We start from the raw sequence: 27793 nt of genomic DNA on the forward strand, positions 1-27793 counted from the left end.
GGGAAGGTAAGGGTAATTTTCCAGCCCTGTTTACTTTCATGCCAAGAATAAGACTGAATTAGATCTTACCTTTCTAGATTTGATAGTTTTGATAGACTTCAGGGAGGTAGAATTAGAATTTTCCGTTCAAGATCTTTTAAAACTGATCCACCTATTCTGTTCCGGATAGAGAATCCATCTGCAGATTACATTACAGGAAGAATGTCATCAACCCCCCTAAATCCAGTTTAGTCAAGAATTTAAAACAGACAGCTGTCTCTCATATTAACAACCCCTTTGCAAACAGTACCAGAAGCAAATGGAGCAGTTTTGGTTCCAGACAAAAGAACTGAAAGGTGTTTAATATAATTGATAGCACTTAATTATGATACTGATAGGGATACGTAGTTCCACAGGATACAGAATCATACAGTCATAGAATCATTTAGGTTGGAAAAGACCTTTGAGATCATCAAGTCCAACCTTCAACCCAGGACTGCCAAGTCCATCACTACACCATGTCCCTAAGCACCACCAGGGATGGGATGGTTGTTCCACCTCCCTGGGCAGGCTGTTCCAATCCTACATCACCCCTTCCATGAAGAAATTTTTCCTAATATCTAATCTAAATCTCCCCTGGTGTAACTTGAGGGTGTTTCCTCTTGTCCTGTTGCTAGTTACCTGGGGTAAGAGACCTACCCGCACCTGCCTACAGCCTCCTGTCAGGTAGTTGTAGAGAGCAGTAAGGTCCCCTCTGAGTCTCCTCCAGACTAAACAACCCCAGTTCCCTCAGGTGTTCCTTGTAAGATTCATTCTCCAAACCCTTCACCAGCTTTGCTGCTCTTCTCTGCCCAGCCGGCCGTCACCCAGCACCCCCAGGCCCTTTCCCCCCAGGCCCTTTCCAGCCGCTCTGCCCCAGCCTGTAGCGCTGCGTGGGGCTGGTGTGACCCACGGGCAGGACCCGGCACTGAGCCCTGCTGAACCTCACACAACTGGCCTGGGCCCATCGCTCCAGCCTGCCCAGGTCCCTCTGCAGAGCCTGCCTTATATATATATACTACTACTGCTACTACTACTAATAAATGTATCTACATTCTTAAGTATGTCAGAAACTTATCTAATATAAGATTATATTAATCTTCCCTTAAAAGAAAGATGATCTGATATGCTCACAAAAATCAGAGCTTTGAAGTTCTTTTTGCTCCCGTGTGATTAAAAGGAATGTTAAAGAAGCATTTGTCAATTTTAATTGGCCTATACAGTACAGGTAGTCACTTACCAATGCTAGCATTACTGCAAACCAAAAGCTGTAGCTAATTTTAAGTGATGAGTGAGAAGATTGTTTTTTAAATGCTCCAATTACTTCTGCACATACTAACTGTATTGCAATTAAAACTCAGCTGAGGTCTTAGAAAAAGCCCTTTAATTAATCTCTTACATTTGATCACTGATATATAATTTTCTGACGTGATTTCTGGACATTTTTATTTCCAGAGAAAAGAGACTTAAAACTGAGCTTGCTGAAAAATCTGCAACAAATAAAGTATTTACTTTTAGCAAAAAAGTAATAATAATGTCCAAGTATGTTCTTTGGGCTTCAGCCTTAGTGCATTAACTCAATCTAGATGTAAATGTAAGCTTTCTAACAGGACCAAATAAAACCTCACAAAATTTTGCATCAGCAATCAGGATTTCTGTAAGTCGTCAATAATTACGTGGTTTTCATCTCACTTCCAGTAAAGCTCATGAAACGTAAATTGACAGTAGCTGGTTTCAGGATGACAACTTTTTGACTGTAGCATTTCATTTGCTATTAGACTGCTCTGATGGTTTGCAGAACTGTCAAAAACAGGGCTATTGCAACATTAAGCAGCATCTGTATTAAACCTCTGTACCATGGAGCGCTCTGTTTTCAGTAGTTCTAGGGCTTTTGCCAGCTCCTTGTTAACAGCTTAAAACATACTTGCAGCATATCTCACCTTCTCTTTCTCACCTTCATCGCTCTACATGATTTCTGTCCTAGCAGTTATAACAGTAAGCCCACATCTCAGCTGTATGAACTTAAGTAGACTTGAACTCTTCATTAAGCATTTCCCAAAAAACATGTTTCACAGAGTCTCAGATACGTTACATAAATAACTTTTCCCCTGGGGCGTCTTCTTTTTCTGTTCTATGAAAACTCCTTTAGTTGATTTTGGCAAAGAGCAATCTGCCCAGGTATCCAAAATCCTCACCGTCACCAAAATGAGAATTTGAGCTTCAATTTTACAGGGATGCACAAACTTCCCAAACAGCAACAGCCAGCCAGGAGTAAAGGCGGGTGTTGGCCAGCAATGGAAACAGCACCCTAGAAAAACCAGTTAGCTGTGCTGCGGAGGAGCTGCAGGCTGTGGGTGTGAGTACACTGAGCTGGAGCCCAACAGATTGATTAGAGGTTGCAATTAAGGGCATTAAGGGTAGTAGAAAGCACGAATAGGCTTGGCAAGATGGATTCAGAAGCAGAGCAATGATGAAAGGAAAGCTGGAAGAAAGGCTTTCCATCCTGCCTCTGGGATAGGTTGACAAGAACGCCCACTGAGGAACACTAAGGGTGAAGCTGTGGGGTGGGAATTTGGGATGAGAAAAATCAGGGGCATTCAGTACCAGGCTGGGCTCGCATACCTTAGGTTTGAACAGCAGGAGTCACAGGGACTGGCAGTACCCTGGGGCACCACCTCCCCAGTCATCACTGGGCTGGCACCCAAGACATACACGCTCGCCTGACTCCTCTTCCCCAGCAGGTGTAGCCAGGCACCCCATACACAGCTGTAAGACTGTCATCCATCCTTGCAGCATGCAAACATGGTACCTGCAACTATATGGGATCAACTGTGGTAAGCCTAGCTCTCACAATTAGTTATGCCCATTTGCTCAAATTTAGGGTTGATATTTTTGGCAGGAAATCCTAAACAGAAAAATATTTCATATGGCTTTAGTCAGTCGTGTGTATTGTCGCTGGCTTTCATTTACAGCCTTCACACAAAAAGGCACTCTGTTGTGTTACAAGTTTGCAAATCAGTTCCAGAATAGAGCTGGTACTGCTGGATTCATGATCTCAGTAAGAATGTGCCCATGCTGTGGTTTGCCAGCCAGATCTGGACCATGACCCATCTTCTGCAGACTTCTTTACTAGAGGTCCTTCAAATGTCGCCCAAGATTGACCAATGCATTGTGTAAATTGTGCTGGTAGTCTGTGTCCTGCTGCCCTTTGCTCAAAGTCCTGCAGGGTCCTTTGTGGCCATGCAGTAGGAGGCAAATTGATCAGTATCTTCGTTATATGCAATCACGTAAAAGGTAACATGCTGCCAGGAAAAGACTTTACAAGGGTTAGGTGAAACAGACCGCTGTTGCCTATTGACAGATACATCCATGATATGCACGAGAGGTATCTTGCCTTGGCTCCGTAATGGAAGAGATGCCCAGGTACACAGGAACTTCCATATGAGGCCATGTCACTTGCTGTGGCCAAAGGCTGTGGGTCACTCCTTACAGAAAGATCAAGCAGTTAACCAAGGTTCAGAGTGCAGCTACCCCCCACATGTAATTCATATATATTATTGTAGACCATTACATGGCTACCTTTTTCCTTATAGCTAGAATAAAATGTATTTGTAATGAGTCAAGCTTAAACTAAATAGTTTGGGGTTACAGTTACATCTCAGGTGTTGACAAAACACAGAACTATTAATTAATTGCTTTGAAGTTTCTTTCTGAAATCCAGAGAGCACTTACATATCTCAAAGGGCTCCATTTACTTCCTATGAATGATTAAAATGCATGAAGGTGAGCCACATTATGCAATGGAAGAACACAAATTTTAAATACTGTCTTGATAATCCACAATAAATGCATGCAAGTTTTCTGTATTTATCAGTTTGTGTAAATAATGAAGTTTTGGAGTAAACTGAAAATTATACGCTTGATCAGGACTTGGCACTTGTCTATAAAACAACACCCCACTCCATTTTTTTCTACAATATACGAACAAGTATCTAAAGTTTCTTAAAAATTTATTCAGCTGCTATATTTTAAGAGGGAATTATATTGATATAGTTTAGAAGACTAATGCTGAGCTTTAGAGTGTAAACCAAAGTGGCTTCCATAATAGGTTTATAAAGATGCTATAAATAATTTTAAAAGCGTAATTTTCTTTGTATGTTAGGTCTAAAAAGATTTTATTTTCAATAGGACAATGGCAATTCTTACTTCATGCAAATTAACAATTATAATGGATTATCATTATCCCAAAGCAATTAAAAAATAAGATAGTTACCAATTAAATTTTTAGGGCCAGGGAGTTGGAAAATACAAGCTAGAAACATTCTTTGGTTTTGTTATTGGCCATATACAAAGAAGTATCTTTCACTGACCTCATGCAGCGTGAGAATGTAAGGATGGGTGGACCAGAATGTGCTCCCCATTACCCGGTCATTCTCAACTTAGATCTTAGTAATTGGGCTACAGAGAAAAATGAAAAGGGTAAGAAACAAAAACGAATTCTATGAACCTCCTCTTATTTCTGCTCCTAGCTTTATCTCACACAATTTTATTTCTTAAGCCACTGCTTCTGAAGCATTTCAGAAATAAAAGCTTCAGCGTAGCTTTAAGAACAAAGCCTAAGTTTCAGGTGCAACCCTACTAGCTTGTATGAAGATTGAAGATTTACAAGTGACATCACTACTTGTCATAGTTCAGTAAAACAAACCTTGTTCAGTAGAAGTGGATGACTCATACCAGGTGTTACCTATTCTAATAGTCTTTACTACTCTCCAGTAGAAGTAAGAGATTGTCTTTCTGTAAAGGTAAAAATGAGAGGACCTCCTGTCAGCCATAGTACACAAAAAGAAGCTAGGATTCAATTAATTTGCTGTTCAAATAAAACTTGATCATAGAGAAACTTGCAATAAAATGTCTCATCAGGAAAAAAAAAGCTGGTATCGGGATCATCTCCTTTAGTGTTTCCAGTCTTGCCCATCTTCCTAAGTAACGATGAGGTAATTTCCCTCCAAAAAAAGCAGTTGTCACTGAACACAACACTAAGCATAATGCTGGAGACTGAAACTGCTCCTTAAAATAACATTAACTAGAAGAGTACTTCACTGGGTTTTTACACTAAGTGGGAACCCTGCAGCTAAACAGTAAGGGCTCCGGAGGTCACAGGATCCATTTGTTGATGACAGAACATCACACAGGGACAAAAAATGCCAGCTGAGCACTGACAAGAAGGCAGGCAGGCACCAAAGCCTAGGGAGTCAGTGCTTTAGGTTGCTGCGCTGTCCATGTCTCAAAGGCTGTTGGGGGTACATTCCTTTTGTAGGATTGTCATGTGTCTGCAGAAACTGCCGTCGTTTAGTGGTTGGTGCTGGAATCCTTTGCAAGTCCGTTTCTTGATAGTAATGAAAGGCTCTCAGAAACCAGAAACTGAGTGCTGCTCAGACACCAGGACATCTACACTGAAGATCAAAATGGGGAAAACAGAGTGATTGTAAAAGCAGGTAAATGATGCAAACACAGCATCTGATGAACTAATTGCAACCACCAGGCCATGCATTTCTCTGTCCCTAAAAGTAATAGAAGCTATACATTTTTTAATGTGCTTTTTCAGACTGAGCAGCAATCTATTCTTTTTAGGTAGTACTGGAGATAGTAGACTAGAAATACATAACAGGATTAAGATGGAATTCTTAGACTTCCATACATGGTAGATTAAACACCTAAATCTATCAACAGTTCTACACGTAGTTGCAGTCCCTAGAGTTCTTACTTCCCAAAACCTCTCATGGTCAGACAACATTAGTATCTGATGGGTGCTTCAGAACCGGACACGCTCCTTCAAGTCTTTTTACTACAAGTGAACAAAAGAAGGATCAAATTTGCATGCATGGAAAATTAATTATAAATGACTCATTTGCAGAGGATATGGGATGCTCCTAAACAGTAAGATACACCGTAACATTCAGCACCATAAGCAACGGAGGCTATCTCCACCATCAAACTTTATACTTCAGACTTTATCCAAACCAGAAGGGAAAAACTTAAGCTGTTGCAAATGGGATTTGTAAATCTGTAAATATGATTGACTAAAAGTTAACACAGCCTAAAGCAGACTAATTGCCAAGATCCTAATCATCAAAGCTACCAATAAGTATCTTGTCTTTCTTACTTCAGAAAGACCTGAGACACCTCAAACAAAAATGGATGCAGGCTAACAATGTCACATTAGATATGCTTAGCCACAATGCCGTAATACAGCTACACTGATGGTGAACCAGGCTTAGTAGGACTGCTCCACCTATGCTCTATTGATGGATTTATGCACTACTCAAGCAGTAAGACTCAGTCAGTGGTTGGAGATGCTCCAGCTTCTAGATTTTCGTCACTGGAAGCGTAAAATGTATGGCACACATGCATAACCATACCAGATATCACTCCACTGCCTAAACACTGCTCCAGCAATTAAGCTCAAAAGCAGAACAAATCAAAACCCATCAGATCCTGAGAAGATGAAGAGTCAAGGAATGAAGCAGCATTAATTAACTGAGTCCCAGCCTACATTAAATAAGCTTAAAACTTAATGGACAGCAACTGTGCCTACAGTGAGATCCTAACAGGTAGTCTGTGGACAGATTTTGGTTCTATATTAATGTTTTCATATAAACATGTCTAATCAGAAAAAATGCTCAACATTGCAAGAGCAAAGAAAAACTGGAGCAACTGATACAGCTCCAACGACATGATGTCAGGCTAGATGTCTTCCCTAATTATAACACTGCATATTAAAATTTATTGAAGAATTTAATGTTTTTATGGGTAAACCTGAGAAAAAGTAACGCTGTAGAGAAAAAAACACAGCAGAAAACTTCAAGAGCCCACATATCCTTTTAGTTTAAATTTAATTTGTCAGATAGAAGTTATCTATGTACAATCAGTGTGCACTGTAACAATTCTGTCTAATAAAGTCATTCAAATCTTCTAAAATATTAACTGGCTGCATAGCACATTTGACATTATTGCCCATGTTGAAGAGGGAACACAAATGGGTTTACAATAAATTTTGGCTGATCTGGATTCTGAAGTGTTCAGATATTTAACACTCCTTTAAAACCAATGCACCTGAAAAGCTTTCCAGTGCATAGTATAGCTAGATATTTCTTACTGTTTCATTACAATCACAACACTGACAATAGGGAAAGAAAAAGAATGAAAGAAAAAACCAAAAACAAAACCCCAAACCCACAAACAAACAAAATATCCCCAAAAAAACAAACCCAAAACATGTATCTAAAGTATCCAACAAAAAAGGAGCACTAAACAGAGTAACATGTTCCCCTTCCCCGTTTTTACATTCTGAACAGTGATTCCATTAAGGTATTTTATTAAAACATGTAAGTACACTGATTTTATTTCATACTTGTGACAAGAAGGCCTGAGTTGGTGGGGAAAGGAACAGTCAAAAAAAGCCTGAGAGGGAAAAAAGCTCATTTAATTAATTTACAATAATTTACAGCCATTTGTGTTTTTTTTAATTATTATTTTTTTGTTTGTTTGTTTTGTAAAAAGGCATTATAACTGATCACAAACAGGAGAAATCCTGGCTATTTTACAGTTATAGGTACAGAATTTAAATATTCAAGCTTGTGATGAAAAGCGGGAAGGTGGTCGCAGTGTACAATGTAAACAAGTAGCTTTGGAAAGTGAACAAAGTCCTTGAGAGTTTTTTACTAAGAAACAAAAGAAAATAAACTCCTCACCCATTCCTGAAATATAAGCACAGGTCAGTGTTTACAAGTTCTTTACAAACATAATTTAAAATGGGTTCAGCCTAGAACCACTCTGACATGAAGAGTTTTATTGTAAGATCCAGTCTGAAAGGGGCAGTGTTGAGGTCCCTGTAAAAGTAAACATCTTCCATTTCTTAGAAAAAGAGTGCCACAGCATTTGCAGCACAGTGCAGCATAAACTTTAAATACAAAAATATTTTTCTTCTGTTGGGATAATAGACCTTGCATCCTGGAAAGAAGTAACAATACTGCTACTGATAGAATATCCAGTCTGTATCTTTCAAGTCATGTAAGGCAATTACTGTGTTAGTTTACTGTATATGGCTAAAAGAACGTCCAGAAAATGTCAGTCTTTGTTATGTTTTCCGGCTACTCCATGTATGTTCAGGTGTACTTTTGTGATCTGATGAATGTTCAAATGGAGATCTGTGTCCTAGGGGAGATCTTGAACCATAAGGAGACCTTTGATCTAATGGTGACCTTGGGCCACTACCTGAAGCTCTGTGGTCCATTTGCCAGTCTGAGTGGTACCTATAATCTCTAGAAGATTTATGATGGCTGTAATCTGAAATGGAACGGTGATCTGATTGTATCCTGTGGTCTGAATGGGAACGGTGATCCAAATGAGCCCGGCTGTCTTTTAAACTTCCTTCCAGGTTTGACCTGTGATCTCTGCTCCTGTAGTCATCTAACTTTCTATGTTTACTATCACTGTAGTATCTAAAACATAGACAGTATTTGCATTAATATTACTGAACACACATTAGAAGCCACAATTATGTCATATCAACAGAACTGCATTAGAGAGCTATCACTGCAATTTTGCATTACTCAAAAACGATGTTTTGGTGCTTGCTACAAGAATACTACAAAAATGGAAGGGAATTCTGCAGAGATTTTTAAATTGATGAAGAATCTTACCTGCTGTCTTGTTTGTAGTGATCCCAGTCTCTGTGATCTTTTCCATTGCTGAAGGCTGAATAGGGCCTTTTCCTAGAGTCACTTTTCTTGTAAGCGTCTCCTTGATGCCTGTCTTTATAATGATCGTGGTATTGTGACAAATGTCTATCAGAAGAATAACTGTCCCTGCTACTGTCATCATGGTTTGTATTTTCCTTCAATCTTTCCACATCTGTTTAATAAAGCAGAGGTTAAAAGGAAGTCTCAAAGTCTTTTCTCCACCTAATTCAAACAACACCTCTACCTGTCAGATGTAAAGCAGTATGAAAGTGAAGTTATAACTGGACAGAAACAAGATCTAAATAGTTGAAAGACAAATGCACTGATGTGAGCAAACTGAAAGAAACCTCAGAAGAGGGAAGCAAGCTACAATGTAAATGTGTAGGATTCTGAAACTGAACTTTTCAACCTCTCTATTCAGTCTATGAAGCTAAGTGTGGTCCAAAGGAGCAGTGAGAGGTGCCTTTAGTAGAGAAATTCTAGACAGAATGGTAACAACTTCCTCTCTAAGGAAATGTCAGTGATATCCCTAAAATACATTTGGTTGATTTTAAGCCCATGAAAATACACTTGAAGTGTTACATAACACAAGATAAAAAGCAAGGATTACAAGAAAGCAGTGTGGGAACACAGAAGAATCAGTGTTACTGTCAAAAATAACAGCCCATGTAACTAATTATAAACTATGACTTCAAGCAACAGCTTGCCTTCTTACATGCTTGAGACATTATATAGCTACAAACAGGCACAGAATTTCCAAGAAATTTACAGGTTTTGAGTAGACATCTCCCTCTCCCCAAATTTAAACACAAAATTGTATCCAAAGCTTTTTTAAAGGGTGGCCAAATAACTTGCTACTAAACCCAGCGAGTACCAGCTTCAGTCTGTACTCAGCCAGGTTTCATCAGCAAACTTGTGAAGTTTTGCTAATCAGCCTGTGATACTTAGCAGTGTGGAAGACTATCCAGAAGACATGTGAAATAAACATGAAAACTAAGATACCTGACACAGAAATATATTTAAGATTTCTTACCTGGATTTCTAATTACATGTGTATTCACATTGCTGCTAATATTCTGGTCATTGTGTTGCTAAAAGAGACAAGTACAAAAACTCACTGCTAAATCCCAAAGTTCATCTGAATTCATTAGAAAAATATCTTAACAATAGACTACTTTACTACAAACACAAATACTACTTGAAGAGTATTTGTGTTCTTTATTGACCTTTAAATCTAAGAAAAGAGTTACAATACTTAAAATATATATTTATGTATTTAGAAAGAGTCTGAAAATATTACCTGAGACTCTTGGCGTTTTTTGATTGCATGTTTATATAGTTTGTGTAGTTTTCTGGCATCAAATTCTGTAAACTTCGACACAAAAATCCACAAGTTTCTTAGGAAGAAGAAACAAGAAGTTATAATTCATCCATACATTTGTTTTTCCTGTGCTATGCAACAGAACATGGATTTAATTCAAATTATTTGAACCGACATTTCAGACATTTGAAAGATTAATTTCTTTAACAATTTGTCACTTTGTAATAATTATCCTAATTACTTCAGAGTGCAAAGTGCACGGGAAGTAGTACTAATAAGAACTGTGTTAACAGAATGATTTGTGAAACTGATTAAAAATCTAGCTATCAGTTTACATGTCTTCTGAATGTTTGTTTGAAGTTTGAGCATTTTCCATTCAATAAAGGAAAAATTCTTCCAAACCGCAAATGTCTTACAATGGATGTGTAAGACATTTGACTTATAAGCCTTATTTCATGAAAATATCAGTGAGAGAATTTTTCCACAGAATTCCAAAGCCTGGTCAAAGCTTTTGAAACCAAACAAGAACTGCGAAAGAAGATGGAAGTGGCATAGCAATAAATAAATCTGTACCTAATCTGTGCTTGAAGGAATGAAAGAAAACCAGATCCAAGTCTTTTGCTGTCAAGATGCCAAAACCCTGAAGAAAACGTATGCTTCTATGATCACAGGTAACAGATCTAAAGTCTAGGTGGAAGGCTTAAAAGACTACAGATTCCAGTGTTCAGAAGTATCTGAAGCGTGCAGGCTCAGGATGCAACAGTCTGTTTCTTCACTGATTATTTAAAGATTGTAATTTGGTTTAGAGGTTTGCAAAAGCAGTCAACCAGTCAATGGTGTGCCTAATGACACCTGTATACCTTTTTTATAAGCTAAGTAGCTTAACTACTCTTCTTATCAAAAATAGCCAAAATACATATTCTATTAATCTACATATAATATTGTTGCAGTAGTATGAATAATATCTCTATTATGAGTTTTCACTTGAAGAAATATAACATTTCCCAAATTTAAGACATGGACCTTGGTTTTGTATCTTGGATCACCTTAGTATTTTGAAGTAAAGCAAGTAAAAATAGCAGAAGCATTCTACAGTAACAGAAGTCTTCAAGAAAATTAAACACTTAACAGACTTCTGTATATGGAAGTGCAAGATGCATTTTCAACCATAAAAAGATTAAAGTGCATATTCTAATGAAACTAACTGAAATTGCATTAAGAACTTAACAGTGAAATATACTAAGTTTACACACCAACACTGTTTCTTACTTTTATAAACTTTTCAACTCAAAGATGCAATTTTTTCTTTCATTTTTGGAATACATCTGAGTATGTTATGATAAATCATTTATCAAGTATCAACATGCAGTATCTAATTAATTTTAGAGTGTATTTTAAAAAGAATAAAGAATTCTGCAACTCAAAATCATGCAAAGTTCATCATAAATTTAGAAATAACTACTTTTAGCAGGAATTAAAAAAAAAACCCAAACACCTAAAAGCTGAAAACCCCCCAGATCCTTAAAGTATGCTTTTCCCAAAACACAGGGAAGTAACAAGTTATTTAGCGTTTGCTCTCAGTTGTGAGATGACTCCACCTACTGGGCCAAATGCATTGCTATGCAGTATGAAAAAGTCAAACCATTAAAAGTCAGAACTCTCTGTAATCATCTTTTTATAGACTCCTATTTAAAACAGCAGAAAGATACAAGAAAGGCCCAACAAGAAATAATTAAGAACTATTCTGTTTAAGAGAAGCAATTACAGATTTTCCTTTTCCCAGAAAAAACCACAGAGAATAACATACTTTCTCCACTGTTTAATTTGTTCAGGATTTGTGTACTCCTTCAGACATTCAGTAATGTGATCCCCAATTTTGATTAGACACTGTCTAGTATGTTCCAGCTGCTCCCTTTCAGAAAGGCCCTTCTCTGGTCGATCCAACTGTTTCAGTGCTGCTTTAACAGGCCTCATTCTTTCTTTGCACTGTAAAATGCAAAAGAAAAATGTATTAATTTAAAGGGGAAATAAGAAAAAAAAAAGAATTCTAAAACTGACCCACACTTTACTGTGAGATGTATACATATACACGCATCTATATACAGGCAGAGACAATATTGTTATAAGCGAAATGAAATACAAGACTTGCTCACAGCTCTTAAAAATGTTTTACATGTTTCCTTTGGAAAAAGTTGTATTTTGAACCCAGCTGGAAATTTATTCTGTGAAAGCATTAAATTTTATAAAATACAGATATTAAGGATTTAGAAAGCACTAACTTAATACAAGGGATTTTCTAAGGAAAGGGACTCATTACAACTGGGTTTTACAAACATAACTCTCAGCACAAGCATATAGGAGAAGACCTAGACTTTTTAAGCACCTTGAAAGCTGTAAAACTTCCAATGTCAGCATGAAGTATGAGACTGTTTAGTACATTTCAAACAGATACTTTTCTGCAACAATTAAACCTGGCATTCAGCAGGGGATCAATGTTGCTTCTCTGAGCAGTTCTCAAATACAGATACTAGCAGAACTTGCAGTATTTAGACTAAAGCCATTTTGGGTATGCCTAGATTAGTGACACCAGTGATGGCAATACAGATACATGTCATATACACATTCTTGAATTTTCACACTTCGGATCAAATGTTTTAATAATAAATCCAGATAAAACCAGTCAGCATGATTTAAGTTACAGACACTTACTTCGCAATACCATCCAATTACAATGGCATGGTAAACAGATGAAACGCATATTCTCCTTGTCACAAAGAGCCAAACTAGTTAAGCCTGAACAACCCTCAGCAGCAACTTCCATTTGAAAGTATAGTTAAATACACTAATTAGACTACATCTGACCATGGCATAATGATAAACATACATTCCAGAACAAAAAGCCTGGATAAAAAAAAAAAATAATTCTGTACAAAGACTCAATCTAGAATTACTTCCAGTAAGAGCAAAGGGAAGTCTATAAACAAACAAACACACACACATATTTAAAATAATAACTTTTTTGGAATGGAATTAAATGGATTATTGCAGTTACCATGTAAGCATCTAGGGACAACTCAGGAAAATCAGGGAAACTGTTCCATTGCCAGGTCATGCCACTAATTAAGCAGCTGCGTTACATATTGCACTACCCACAGCTTAAAGTAGCCTTTAAAAGACAGCTTACAGAGTGCACTACTTAAATACAGAAGTGATCATAAAAATATAACTGTACATGGATATCAAGTGTCTTTCTGTCACTTAATCACATGGACATATCCACCTGCATTACTTGAGGCTCATCCTAAAAATCACAGGTGAGTTACTTAGAATGTTTAGAATAAAGCTGTACAGACACCAGTCACTACCACACTCAAGAGAATCCCACTTGTGTGTAACAGCCAGCACCTACAACAGCCCCAGTAAACCTGGCTGGTAGAAACAAACAACTGTTGAAATGTGAATGATGAAACATCCACAGGAAAGTAGCTGCTCAGAGTTGCTCACTGATACCTTTCCAAGGGCCCCAGCCACCCTATAAAACTTTACATAAATTGTGTGCACATACCTTTTTTCCTGTAATACTGATTCTGTTCTTAGTCAGAAGTAGTGATTAAACAGAATTCTTTTGGTGTCAGAGACATTACTCCAGCAAGGTATTTCTAAGAGCTTTAGCATTTGTTCCTCCCTGTGTCTACTCATCTCAGTCTGCAATACTTCAGGAGAGAAGTGCTGAAACTGAATTTCTCTTGCTATCTTACAAAGAAAGGCATATATGGTAGGATGAAGCCAGAGATTCCAGCAAGGTATTGAAATTCATTCATATCTGCTCTTTAAGTTGTTCTTGAGGATATAACCTTACAGTCTATATTCTAAATCCATTCAGTACACAGACCACTGGGTAAGTTTTCCTACTATCCTGCATAAATACAGTAAACAACAAAATAGAACTACCGGAATGAAGAGAAAAATTACTTCAGTACAGTGGCAGTAACATTCATTGATCTGACTTTTATTAGGGAAAGATCACCTGTGTTGTTGTGGCCTGTAACAGAATCAAGAATATCAGAAATTGTCCTCATTTAGAATTGCAGGTATAAATACTAACTACCAAAAAGGGACTTACCACACTAAAAGTTTTTTGATCCAGTTCTTCAGATTCTTCTGATATAGGAACTGGTTCACTAGTTGCAGTAATATGAACTGGAGTATCCAACAGTGGAATTTTTTTAGTTTTTTCTTTACTTTCAGATTTGATTTCATTTACCTAAGGACAAGATATAAAAATATTTAAATAATTATTTTATTTTGGCTCTGGAATTATCCTGTAACATACAACAATCCCTGTAACAACTGCATTCTCTTCAATAATAAGAATTAAAACTATGCAGACATGCTGACATTCAATGAGAGCACGTTTTACTTTCTCTGTGGGATGGAAAATGAGAATGGAAAATGAGTAAGTTTCTTGAACACACTTCTACTCTCAGTCCAACTAAGATAAGAAGATAAGTATCATCGAAGATGTAATTTCCCATTTCAAATGCTTGTCCTCATGATTTCAGGCAGTAAAAATAAAACTTCAAGTGATGTAAAAGACTTCAATGAAATGACAACTGATCAGACCCAAAATACCTTTTCATCTTAAAATCATTCACATAAACCTAGTGTCCTTTTCTAGTGCTATATAAGATAAACAAACCTAGTTACCTTCTCTTCCTTTACTTCTTTCTGTGTAGATTCTTTAACTTTGTTTTCTCTCTTTTCTTTAATATCTTTTTCTTTTAATTCTTTCTTATCCTCTTTTTCTTTTTTCTCCCTTTTCAAATCCCTCTTATTTTCCTTTTCTTTTGTCTCTCTCTTTTCTTCAGCTTCCTTCTTTATACCAATATCTGGCTCAGGCTTTTCTTCATTTTCTTTTTCTGCTTTAATTTTTTTATGTGGATGTTTCACTGAAACAATCTCATCCTGCAATATGCAAGCATATATGTCACATAAAACTGAGTTCCTATCTATACCGGTTTTGTAGCTATCAAAATTAAAACATACTTTTTATTTGTGCATTTTCTTCTTTTTGGATATAGATTTAACACCTCATCAAATACATCTGAATGCCATTGTAAAGAAGGATGAGAACTACTCATTTCCTTGATGTGACAAAGCAAGTACCGATTTGGCAGTGGTAGTGAGAAATTATGTCAATTTAACTTAGAATTAACTTAGAATTCTGTCCCTCTGTAGGGTAGTTTAGCTAAAAACTGTAAGGAAGTAGGTCTCAAAACTGAGCTGATTGCTCGGGACACTCAAGTGATGGGGATGTCAGAAGACCTCTGTTCTAGTTAGCTTTGCCCCAGTAACCCTTTACCAATCCCGTATTAAACATTCACAGGACAAGGTAACAGAGTCCCAGCTTTTTCCAGATGTGTTCTTTTTACTAGGCCTAAAAAGAAAGGTCTTAGTTGCAGATTGTCTGATAGGGCCCATTTAATTATCTGAAGGTTAATAGAATGACACTCCACTGGTCTTTATAATACTCACAAGGTTTGAGGTGGAAACTCAAACCCTTATAGACAATAGAAAAATACTACAGTAAGTAACAAAAGTGTTCAGGTGCAAAAATGATTATTATCTTTGCAATTAGTTGAATACACCCTGGAAAGGCATATATAGAATCCATTGCAGAAAAACAGATAAAAGAATGCCTAATACATGGATCTGAACAAGTTACTTAGATGAGGTACCAAGTAATCAGCCCAAGCAGGACTTCAGTATTTAGGTATGATGGAAACTTCCCAGCAAAAATCCAATGACTTCAAGAGTTTCCTGAATGTTCTAGAGGTTAAACAGATACATTTTAAATATTGCACACACTACAGCAGCTGAGTAGCTAAAGCCAACCGCTTAGGTGGTTAAATCCCATTCTTGTATATAGTCCAGCTTTCAGAAATGCAATTGTTAGTCTGTGTCCAAAAGCATTAAAATGATGAATATCTTTTATTAAACAGACAAAAGGGGACAGCATTCTAGGCACTTTCCCAAAACATAACGAGTCAATCAGCTGACTGGCAATGTCTTCTGTTGTGAGTGGAGATGTAGTCTAACACTGTTTTTTCAAGTAGTCTGAATACTGAATTTGCTTAGTTTTAGGATTCAGTTGCCGATGTTAATTTACTGGGAACTGTGACGACGCTTACAGTTCTTATCTTACATTCCAGACAAATTATTTTACCTATAAATATTAGTCAGTCTACACAATTTTTTTTTTTTTATGTCTTTGCATTTTATTCTTCATAGTATAATTTAAATACATACATGCTTTAGTTAAAAATGACAGGGTTTTATAGATGTGTCATGGTACTTCTAATTCTAAGCCTGACAGACTTAATTTTTTTTCATAAGGAGTGAGTTGACAATTACAATGGTTTGTAAAATTTAAAATTAGTTTACTTTAAATTTTAAAATTTAAAATTTAGTTTACTTAAACAAAGTAGTATTTTAATGATACATATAGATTTGCACTGATTTATGTGAACTACTTTCAAAATAAAATTAGCTTTGACATGACCCTAAACTTTACCTGAATTTTCATCTCTAGTGGTTTCTGCTGTGTGACAAATTTTAGAAATAAAAAAGACCCTATAGAAGTACTGGCCTAAAAGAAGTAACATCAGAAGTAACACAACAAGGCTAAATAGTTGGTTAAATAGACTTTTTGGATAACAAAATACATACACAGGAGCTTTCACATGCAAGTCTTGAAATACCATTTATTTCATGCTGCTCCTTCTAACTGACCTTGATTTTTTTTTGAGCCTGAATAAAAATTTTACCTGAAGCATCGCTATCAGTAGTTATAAAACATTAGCCAGAAACATTAGTTTTATAATTGTGTGTTACATTAGGCTTGCATTTCTAGCAGATACAATGCTGAATTCTTTAAAGAATGCTGAAACTAAGCAATGCCACTTGTAATTAGACCACGACAAGTTTTGTAATATAATTTGGAAAACTACTCATAATTCTGCAGTTACTGGCTCATCATTACATTAAAACAGACAGTCTTCCATGTGCTTGTACTGATGCAACATCAGCCCTAGTGGCCACAGGAAAAGGATGACATTCAGATACTTCAATTTTATTAAGTCAAGCAGAATATACAATAGAATAGTTATCTTTACCACGTGAAAGATATTTACCTTGTTATCCTCATCATCATCTTCATCAGATTTTTCTGAAGGCTGTGGTGAAGAATCACTTTTTATTTCATCTTTTATTTTTGCAGCCTTTATCACCTTATTCTTCTTAGTTCTTGTTTTCCTCCTCTTTGAATTGCCCTGAATGCAAATTGGCCTCTTTAATACCTCTACTGACAAGAAACTTTGTACCACAGTTGCAAAAAAAGATTTATTGCCACTAATGACTGCCACTTTTATCAGGACTGGAGGCAGAGCATAGCACAACAGTGGCGAACACATACAAATAAAAGAATACTACAATATGAAACTCACAATTAATTTCTTGAGTTAATGTAATACAATATTAGCAATACAGAGTAATACTATATAACGAAAAAGAGCAGAACTAAAAAAGAAAAAGAATCAGCTGACATGCCTGTAAGTGTATGGTTTTTATCTCAGTAATGGATGCCAAATTTTACTTACTGCACCAGCAAGCCTTTGTGCTTCCTTCCTTGCAAGGTCTTTGTTCAGTAATTTAATGAGGTAGTCTGCACGGGTCTGTAACTGTTTCGCCTGGGGTTTCTTATCTGGATCATCAGGCAAAATCTGAGAAGAACAACAGTAGTATCACAGCTATGAGTACATACTACTAAGTTTAGAAGACGATAGCCTGGAGCACACAGGATAGAAAAAGCTGTGTGATAGAATGTGGAAAACAATCCACCTCAACTATACCTAGCAAATATGCCAGCATGCATGAAACAATGGAGAATTTCTTAAATATTTTCATTTCTCTCCAATTATGCAGCCAATGAAGAATCTTGGTGATGGCCTTACAGTTTCAAACTCACTCAAGAAACCAGTCTCTTATTTATATTTCCACTTTTATAGTTTACCTAAGAAATTCTGAGCTCCTATACCAGTCACCTACAGAACTCCTTGCTCTGCCTCATCTTCTAAATGCAAAACTCACTACAGGTTATTGCAGATCCAAAGACATAAACAAATAGTTTCAAAAAACAGGCAAATTAACGGAAGGCAGGAGTAGGAATCATTATTAAATTAATTTGGATAAACCCCTGACTCTTCAAATCCCAAAGCCACAGGTTGCTGGCACTGTCATGAAGTTTACTTCATACCAGTCTTTTCCTCAATACCTGTTGCTCACTGTGGCTGAAGAGCTATTGCACTAATTCTAATACAGCTACTCTCATGTTGTGAGTGAAAGACAGCTTCAAGTGAAGAATCTGGGTATTATGTGGGAATGGGGAAACCAAATCAAATCTCTAGAAAAACCTTCCTTCCAAAAGTTCAAGAGCACAAAATGAACAAAAGCCAGAACATCTAAAATCAGAGAAGGAAACAACTGAAAATAAAAATTCAAATGACAGAGGTCCAACTGCATGAAAACATGACAATTGACTGCAAGAAGGCATCCTTCAACTGAATACACAAGATCTTGAAATCTAGTAATATACCACAAAAAAGATACTAAGAAACACAATTGACTTAAAATGTTCCTTCAATTTCAATTACCATATAATAAGCTCTCTCGGTCACTGTTCTCAGTTACATTATTACCTAAACAAAGTCCTTGATGAAGTGTTGTAGATTACTTACCTTCTGTGTTAAACTGAGATCAGGATCCATTTTTATCATTTCCCAGCTGCCATAACCATATTCATAGATGCCTATTAACAGATTGGAATCATCTTCCTTACCCCAATCTATATCGAAATGAGCAGCCTTGGTATGGCATGGGATGACATACCTAGCAGAAATAAATTAGAAATACAAGTAAGTGATTTTTACTTCTGAAGCTTAGCCAAGGTGGAAGGGAACACACTAAAAGTGATGGAAGTAGAGTTGTTTTCTCTCCTAAGATGCCAGTATATTAAGGAAATTAATCTAAATATTTACTGTTCTATTTCCTTAACATTTCTGTAAAATATTTATTGGTATCAGCACTGAAATGTTTTTTAAAGCTGGTTAAGATTAACATACAAAGAATAGACATCTGTGGCCATGAGCTGCATCAGAGTTGGCTAACCATGAAAAAAATGAAAGCATAAATCATCATCCAAGTGTAACTGCTAAAGTAGATAGTTTAGGGATTGTGATACATAAGGTGGCAAGGGAAAAAGTTCAGAAGGTAGAAAAAACTACTGCTGTGCTGTGAAACATACTGCTTTCCTTTCAAGCAGAGGTGCCACGTACAGCAGCTCCTCAGCAAGTCTGAATCCTAGTCCTGATTATTATTAGCAACTGAACACAATTCCCAGTGAATACAATCGCGAAGCCAAAGCTGTTACTGGCTTCCACGGCAAGGGAAGAAAGAATGACGGATGTGGAGCAGGTTACTGCTGCCAGTCCTTACAAGGAATAGAGGGACAATGCTGTTGCAGTGTGTTTTGAATCAAAGTTGTCTGAAAAAAGTTAATAGAACTTTGAAAGTTTTCTACATTACTACTTCCTTAATAAAAAATAAAATAATAATAAAAAAATACCTTTTTCTCTCTTCTGGATCTGATGGAATGGATTTGTGCAGTGGTGCCAACTCTTCTTCGTGAGAGATGACTAGCTTTGCATTCACCTGTACTCCTGAGATTCGGAATGTTGGGCCTTTAACTTTCCCAAGTCTACCTCCTTAAAGTAAATTAAAAAGCTATTAAAATATTTACCTTCACAAATATCATACAGAAAAATCTAAAGAAAACAACTAAGACTGATGCTATAGCAGAAAACTTTCAATTATACCAAATGACCTTTTCTTAACCAAATGCCCAAATTAAGCTCCAGAATCAAAAGGTCTTTCAGATAATAAGATTAAATTTCACAGTAATTCAAAAACATGCTGCTTTCTCCAATGAAAATTCACACACAGGAAGAGGAAAAAAAATACCATACTGTAACACTTTATAATCCTCCAGCATGCCAACATTTTTGTTTATATTTTCCCCCAATAAAACTGTTTTCTGTTATGATATGAATGCAAGAATAATTAAGAAATTTTTATTGTCCCCCCAAGCCCCCTGAACACACTGTACCTGCTCTTTCTTGTCCAGATGAGTTGTCTTTTAAAGCTTTAATGCATCCATTATGTACAAGCTCTCCCAAACGTCTAAGATCTATCTCTGATTTATCAACTAGCTCAGCATCTCTAGCTACAGCATCTAACCTGTCATAAAACAAACACATATTTTTATAGCTCTGAAACTTTAGTAATTGTGAATGACTTCTTCAGACTTCGAAACTAGAGAAATGTTCAGATAAGTTATCAGTCACCTGCACTTGCTATGCTGTGTATAGCTTTGATCCAAGACAAAAAAAAAATAAATAAAAAAATCCGGTATCAGATGACAATACAGCAAGAACCGTAAAGGACCCTAATCCTACAGTGTTAAATTACATTACTGCACATTTCCTTAAAAAAGAAAAGGAGTCATTATATACAATTTTGTTCATATGGACTATAAAATATTTTTAAGGAAAATAAGGATGGGAAGTTTTTCTTAGAATTTGGAATAATAATCAAAGTTTAAAAATAAGAACTGACAATAAGGAAAATGCAAAACTAACTTCAACAGTCACAGTGAATAAACTGATAGGCTTTCAACAGGCTATCAAACAAGACAACTGAATGATTATCACCAATGAATTAAACAGGACACCATGTAAAGTAAAAGAGAGTTAAGTCCTGCAAATTGAAAGGTTTGCTGTGTGGCTGTTGGCACACATACCATACACAAAGAAAGGGAAGATATTAAGCTAAAGTCATGTTACATTCAAGGCAAAAAACTAGACACTATATTTTCTCTTCAGTCTAACGTTTCTTGGTATATTTTTAAATTTTTATGAAAACAAGGTTCCAAGTTCCTACACAAACAATAAACAAGTTTACCTTTCAAGCGGGCCACCAAATTTCTTGTAACTCTTGATAAACCTAGTAACAGAAAATAATTTTGCCATTTAAATGCATGCCTAACTAATTACACTGGTTTTAAAATTGTATTAATACAGTTACGCATCTTAGTGTAACACTATATGGACAATAAAAAACCAAGACAAAACAAAAAACTAGAGAGGGTTGAGCAGCTTAGTATAACCAGAAAACCCAAAGTCTGAGTTTTATTTAAGAACTGATTCAATATAACAATACAAGGTACAAATTATTTCAGAAATTGCTTTATTAATTTCACAAGACGGAAAATTCAGCGGCTGAATGTGTCTAATCATAAAAGTTTAATGTGGATTACAGTAAATGGAGATTATGTTATGCCCTATATAGTAAAAGGAGCAATTAGCAACAGGTGATCGGAAGACTCTGGAAAACACAGCATGAAAGATACTCTCTGTAGGCATGTGGTAAGAGATTGAAAGAAACTGGAGATACCTGGGATAGAAAGGAAATGAAATAAAAATAAAATCAAAATAATTAAAAAAAGAATGCCCCAACAATCAAGGCCTCAAACTGTTAGTGCAAGCACAAGAATAGTCTTGAAAAAAGTATCAATTTGCTGTGTTGTTAGATGAAATGGAAAGGGAAACAGGATCTTTTAAAGTTGTTTCTCTAACCAAAAGTATTTTTAAAGCTTTACAGCATTTTAGAGAAATATGCATACTTTCAGAAGCAAAGCATTTCATAAACTGAAAAAGGTAAACAACTCTTCCTTCCTCTACCTAAAGAACATTTTAGCAACAAATATCGAAACGACCTGTTGTACAACATTCAAATAGGATTTCATATTTTTAGTTTGAAAAGGCATAATATAACATTAACACAACTACAGTGTCAAGAAGTTTAACAAGAAAACAAAATCCACTGAAATTTTTGTCGTCACTAAGAAGATTTACACGTCCTTTCAGCACTGCAGTTTTTAGATAATAGGATGGGAAGCAGAATGTTTGGCTTCTAAAAGAACACCTCACCCATTGTAACAACTGCCTTTTGAAATCTGTCTTCATGGGTTACAGGAATTAACAAGTTTAAAACAACCAAGAATATTTTTAAAACCTAATTTTATCCTTCATTAAAATGGGTTCAGATTTTTGACTGTTGACTGTCAGCACCACAAAGTACAAAAGATAAAATATTAAATGACTAGAATAAAAAAAATTCTAAGAAATTCAGGTAAAACAGACTGCCTTCTGTACTTTCAAACTCCATAACTGTCGCGACGGAGGGAAGACACAGTCACTCAATATGAGTGATCAGCAGACTTCGTTTATTGTACCTACAGTCACCTTTTATGCCTTGTTATAATTAGCTCATACATATTATGAAAGTTAAGGTCATTATTGGTTAGTTGCCTAAATACCAAGCCCGCCCTAGTTTCTCTTCTGTAGTTATCTGTTCCCACCTGCAACATTCTTTTCCCACCGCAGTCTTCCTGTTATTTTGTAACTTTTGCTCTACTTCACCATGTGCATTTTTGTCCAGCCAGCTGGACTATGTCTATGAGACCTTTTTCAGCTAGCCAGTTATCCACATATAATAATAATAATAAAAAATTTACTTGTCCCTTTAAATATATGTGTCCCTCTATCTCTTACCGCCTGATCTCTGCATCACTAAATCCTTTGATATTTTCTCGAGGAATAGTTCGTGGTCTTCCACGTTTTTTTGGCCGTTTTCTTTCTGAGATGGAGTCACTATCAGATCCAGAGTATCTTCTGCTCCTACTGCGCCTCCCTTCACTTCCATTAAAGCTGATCTGGAATTTCAAAATATGCAGTTCAAAGCCAGGTGATTAACAAACATAAATAAATTTTTGCCTACTCTGAAAAAAATATGTGTTCAGAAAAGTGGGAAAAAAAACCCCAAACACGACAACAACAACCACCAAACAAATCAACAGCAAAATAAAAGAACAAGTCAGTAAGAACTGTAAACAGTAAAAAAAAAAAAAACGAAACAGTAAGAAGTAAAAAAACACACCTGTTTTGCACAGTTTCTCATCCTTGGAAGCATATATATTTCTTCAAGTTCCTTTTGTCTTTCCTCCTCTTCTATTCGTCGTCGCTGGACTTCCGGAATGATTTCTTCCCAATTTCTTGAATTTCTTTCTGGTTCCAACTCAATATCATCTTCATCCATATTGGAAAAGTTGGCCACCTTGTATATCAGAATACATGTATTCTTATCAAACCAATACACGACTATTTGAAAAAGACTAAGCAGCTAATATTTTAGGAAAACAAAGGTCTAGATGGCAAATTTTTTGCATTTACACATTTTATCTATTTTTATATATGCTATTATTTTATATAGAACATACATATACAAAATGCTTCATAAAACACTATCCCTAATGAAAGTATTTTCATTCATTTACGAAACGGACAGAGACTCCATGCAACATGCACTAAGATGAGAAATGATAAGAATGTTTCTCCTCCTTTAAAAGGTGTTAACTAATACAGATGCATAATGAAATGCCTCCCCAATAGTTGTACGAGTGCTGTTTAACTTCCTTCAAAATATGGCTAACAACATCTGAATACCTGAGTTAATGTGAAACCATAATAATGTAAGACTAACCAAACATTAATGTAGGAATCAAAATCCATTGCAAATAAACAATCATCAGGGAAGCTATTTAATAATCTACTGATCTAAACAAATACATCACGCTCTGCATTTCTTTTGCACCCAGGTAATAGTATGTTTAACTGATAACACTTAAAATACTTGGCATTCAAGTCCACTTCAGGGCTAAAAGCTACATTGAGAAGTCATCAACTAAGAAATGTAAACTTTGTGTTCTGCATTCAAGGGTACTACAGCTGCTTAACAGAAAAGGCAGTAAATAAAACACAAAATTAGCAAAATACATCATGTAGTTTTAAATGTTTATACTGTTGGTAGGTATCCTGTATAGGTGAAAAGACATTTTATTAGGAAGAGACACAGAGTTGACTTACTGAGGCATCTCATAAAAATGAAGAGATGGACAGGTACTCAAAAGCAAAATAGTACTGTTTATAAAGGAAAGTGTAATCATGGCAGGAGAGAGGTAAGACAGCAATACCTTGAACTGTGAAAGCAACTCATCTCCTACAGTTAATGGGCCTGGCTCATTTTCCCGTGTTTCAGCCCTCTTCAAGATTTCATCTATATCCATTTCCTAAAAAAGAAGACGTTTCTCTTTACAGTGAAATAATTCATACATATTTTCAGTAGTTTTATCTACCCTAGTCCAGAAACACTACTTACCTGGGGTTCCTGTTCTTCCCCTTCAGGTTCTTTAAATAGTTCCTCAGCACCAAACTTCAGAATTGCTGATAACTCCTCCTTATTAAAAGGCGTTGAGCTGAAATAAAGGATGTTTCAGGAAAAAGTTATCTTAGTAACTTGATAAAGTTCTCTATGATCATCAGTCAGTAAAGCTTTCTTTTTACTGTTAAATAATAAAAAAATCTTATGAATATATTAAAATAAAAATAATCTTATAAATATATTAAAATATTATTTTAATTAATTACATTTATTTTAAGATATATATATAACATGTGAATAAATATCTATTAAGACAATATACTTTGCATCTTTACTTAGTTAACTTTATTTTACCTTTTATTAAACACGTGCAATAACTTAAACTTTTTACTTACTTGTCAAATATACTTAAGGGTAAATTAGTATAGAAATAAATACAAATATACCTTGAAGGAGTAGAGCCTGTATGTAGTACAGTTTTCCCCGTAGTGTCCATTCTCTGAATTACTAAGTGATCTAACACCATCTTTTTCTTGGCTCTTTCAAGAATATCTTCTTCTACTGATCCTTTTGTGACTAGTCGATAAATATTAACCTAGGTACATTTTAAAAAAGTAAGCAACAACAAGGAGAAATCTCAGTCTTCACTACGTATATTCTGAATTGACTGGTTTCAAATATGAAATACTAGTTCCATCATGTTACCACAGTCTTAGCATTTTAAAAAAACAGAAAAATAAACTTGGACCTGTCTTGTCTTAAACTTGATTTGCCACAGGCAAAACTGTCTTATTTCCAATTACTGTTGTATGTCTTCTGCAAGAATGAAACCTGAACAGAATTTAAAAATATTTAAGCAAGGGGAATGAACCTGATGCAACAGTTATTTTGTAGAATGACATGATGCCAATGTGGGACAACTGGGAATGTGGGACAGACAGTCCCATAACTCCTCTCTCTATTTCTCCCATCCATATACCACAGTTGCCATATTATCTCTCCATATAGGGAGATTTTTTAAAAAAGTTAAATGAGCACTACTAACATTTTTAGACATATGCATAAAGTATTAGTTATCCACAAAAATGCAACAACAATGAAGAGTACAGTGAGAGGAAAGCTACCGTACAGAACCCTCCTTCAGGTCTGGAGCTTAAAGCTGAATGTGCATACCTGTTTCTTCTGCCCAATCCTATGCGCTCTGGCCTGCGCTTGCAGATCATTCTGTGGATTCCAGTCAGAATCAAATATAACTACAGTGTCAGCGGATGCCAAATTGATACCTAATCCTCCAGCTCTGGTAGACAGTAAAAAGCAGAAGTCCTGAAATCATAAAATAAGAAATACTTTCATACACAATAACAGTCCTATTCTCAAATGAACCAGTATGACGCTTGTTTATGTGGTATGTGGTGCAGTCGTATCATATACTACCACTTCCATAATTGTTGTATATCTAAAGCTTCTTTAAGTATAAAGTAAACATTGATATTGGTGTGTTTTGTAAATTGTTACTGACTTCTCAACAGTTTAAAGGAAGCAGCATCCTAGTAGATGATCACAGGCCAAAAAAATCCCAACCAAACAACAGACTGGCCAAGAAGTACTACTGTTAAAGCCTTGTATGTTACGAAGTCCCTCTACCACACCCCCTGCCCCAAGCCCTGGAAGGCTAAGCAGCCATGCCAGAGCAGGGAAGATGCTTGAGCCTACAAGTAACTGGTTCAGACAGGAAGGAAAAGCCTTCTGCCAAGTTCAATGCTGTTCAACATATTCATGAATAATACGAAAAACCAAAACACAGCACTGCACCAGCTACTAAAAAGAAAATTAACTCTATCTCAGCTGAAACCAGGACAATGATAAGCAAGGTGAAAAAGCCTGCAGATGATACAGAATTCTTCATTCACAGACAAGTATGAAAGACTGCAGAAGGATCTTGAGAAATGCAATAAAACAACATATAAAATTCAGTTACAGGAAATAGCACACTGTTACACTCAGGAATGAGTCCTGAGAATTGTGTTAGAAATTTCCATGTACCCCTTAGCTCAGCAATGGCCAAAAACTGTAGAGAATGTTCTAAATTTTTAGGAAAGGAGTTTAAAAACAAACAAACAAACAACAAAAACCAAATAAAACAAAACATAATTTTGCTGCTGCACAAATGCATGGTTTGCCTCCATTTTTAAAATGCATGATATATAAATTCCTCTTAATCTCAAAAAATGTACAGTGTACCTGTAAAGATTTCAGAAAAAGGCAACAATGTCTCTATGAGAAATTTGAAACAATTAACTTCTGTATGTAACAAATATCTGAAGTTCACATTATGGAGTTAAGTCCTTCTCCCTGCATCACAGCAGAAACAAGCTCAGCAACTGACAAGTGCTACCCTTCATTTTCTGTTAAAAAAAAAAAAAAACAAAACACCACCCCCCCCAAAAAAAATAAACCACCCAAACCCAAACAAAACAACCTCCCCTCCCCCAAATATGCCTTTGGGGGATTTAAGCTGATCAAAGATATGGAACGGCTTACATATAAGGAATGCTAAATAAGCTACAAATCTTCCAACTCAGAAAAGATTTGAAACAGGCACCTATATATTTACAGGTTGCTCACAAAGAACAGCTAGAAATCAATTCTTCACTATTTCTTCCAGGGCAAATAAGTAGGTGGCAACAAATAAAAATAACAAAAGCCACATTTGAAACAATTAATGATGGCTGTCCATGCAAGAATAGACACGTTAGTCCCACCCGCTGCCAAAGGATGTTTTTGATGCTAATTGCTTCTGTAAGGTCAGTGCTCTTGTAAACATTGTTGGGTTAGATTCTACACAGGAACAAAGGTGAGGTTAGATTTCTGCAGCATTTATATAGTAATTCAAATTACTTTGATAAAAAGTGCAGGAGGGGGCCTGCAAATCAGGACCATAAAGTGGCAATCAGTCAGCTGAAAGGAATGTGCTCAAGCTCTTAGGCCACAAACCCAGGGAGGACAAGGAATGTGAATAGATAACAATCAACAGGGTGAGTCATGCCGGGAATGAGGAATGGATGGTGTGAAGGAGAGGTAACACCTTGCTGTTAATTGATGGAAAGTGTCCTTTGTTTGTAGTTAACCACCAATCAGGGATTGCCTAGTATGCAATGCTTAGCTTAAAGAACCAATCTGTTTAAAGCGCGCAGCTTCTAAAAACATATATAAACTCGTGATTGTGTACAATAAATGGACATTTGCTTGCATCAAGCAGTGTCCCGTCTCTTCATTCGCCGCAAAAAAGCTTCAGAAAAAAAATTATAGATACAGAACT

General features: G+C 36.1%; 1 protein-coding gene across 13 annotated transcripts in view; it reads right to left on the reverse strand.

Moving 5' to 3' along the window:
- Window positions 1–27793, reverse strand: part of CHD1 (chromodomain helicase DNA binding protein 1) — a 63070-nt gene that overhangs the window by 3603 nt on the left and 31674 nt on the right. For 7 of the 13 annotated variants that reach the window (XM_080372444.1, XM_080372446.1, XM_080372439.1 and 4 more), the window contains 19 exons: window positions 25648–25797; window positions 24921–25069; window positions 24472–24568; window positions 24287–24382; window positions 23194–23370; window positions 22809–22969; window positions 21157–21198; window positions 20303–20433; window positions 19763–19901; window positions 18876–19026; window positions 17739–17861; window positions 17274–17411; window positions 14788–15045; window positions 14204–14344; window positions 11888–12066; window positions 10060–10156; window positions 9793–9850; window positions 8721–8931; window positions 6895–8519 (listed from right to left, as the gene is read on the reverse strand). In XM_080372444.1, coding sequence (XP_080228570.1) covers window positions 8156–8519; window positions 8721–8931; window positions 9793–9850; window positions 10060–10156; window positions 11888–12066; window positions 14204–14344; window positions 14788–15045; window positions 17274–17411; window positions 17739–17861; window positions 18876–19026; window positions 19763–19901; window positions 20303–20433; window positions 21157–21198; window positions 22809–22969; window positions 23194–23370; window positions 24287–24382; window positions 24472–24568; window positions 24921–25069; window positions 25648–25797 — 2862 coding nt within the window. In that variant the 3' untranslated portion in view covers window positions 6895–8155. Of the gene's footprint in view, window positions 1–15; window positions 5472–6894; window positions 8520–8720; window positions 8932–9792; window positions 9851–10059; window positions 10157–11887; window positions 12067–14203; window positions 14345–14787; window positions 15046–17273; window positions 17412–17738; window positions 17862–18875; window positions 19027–19762; window positions 19902–20302; window positions 20434–21156; window positions 21199–22808; window positions 22970–23193; window positions 23371–24286; window positions 24383–24471; window positions 24569–24920; window positions 25070–25647; window positions 25798–27793 lie in introns of those variants that run through there. The other 6 variants (XM_080372447.1, XM_080372440.1, XR_013924934.1 and 3 more) reach the window with 5 other exon arrangements.

This window comes from Falco punctatus (genome assembly GCF_963210335.1).
Source record: "Falco punctatus genome assembly, chromosome: Z".
Taxonomy (NCBI): Eukaryota; Metazoa; Chordata; class Aves; order Falconiformes; family Falconidae; genus Falco; species Falco punctatus.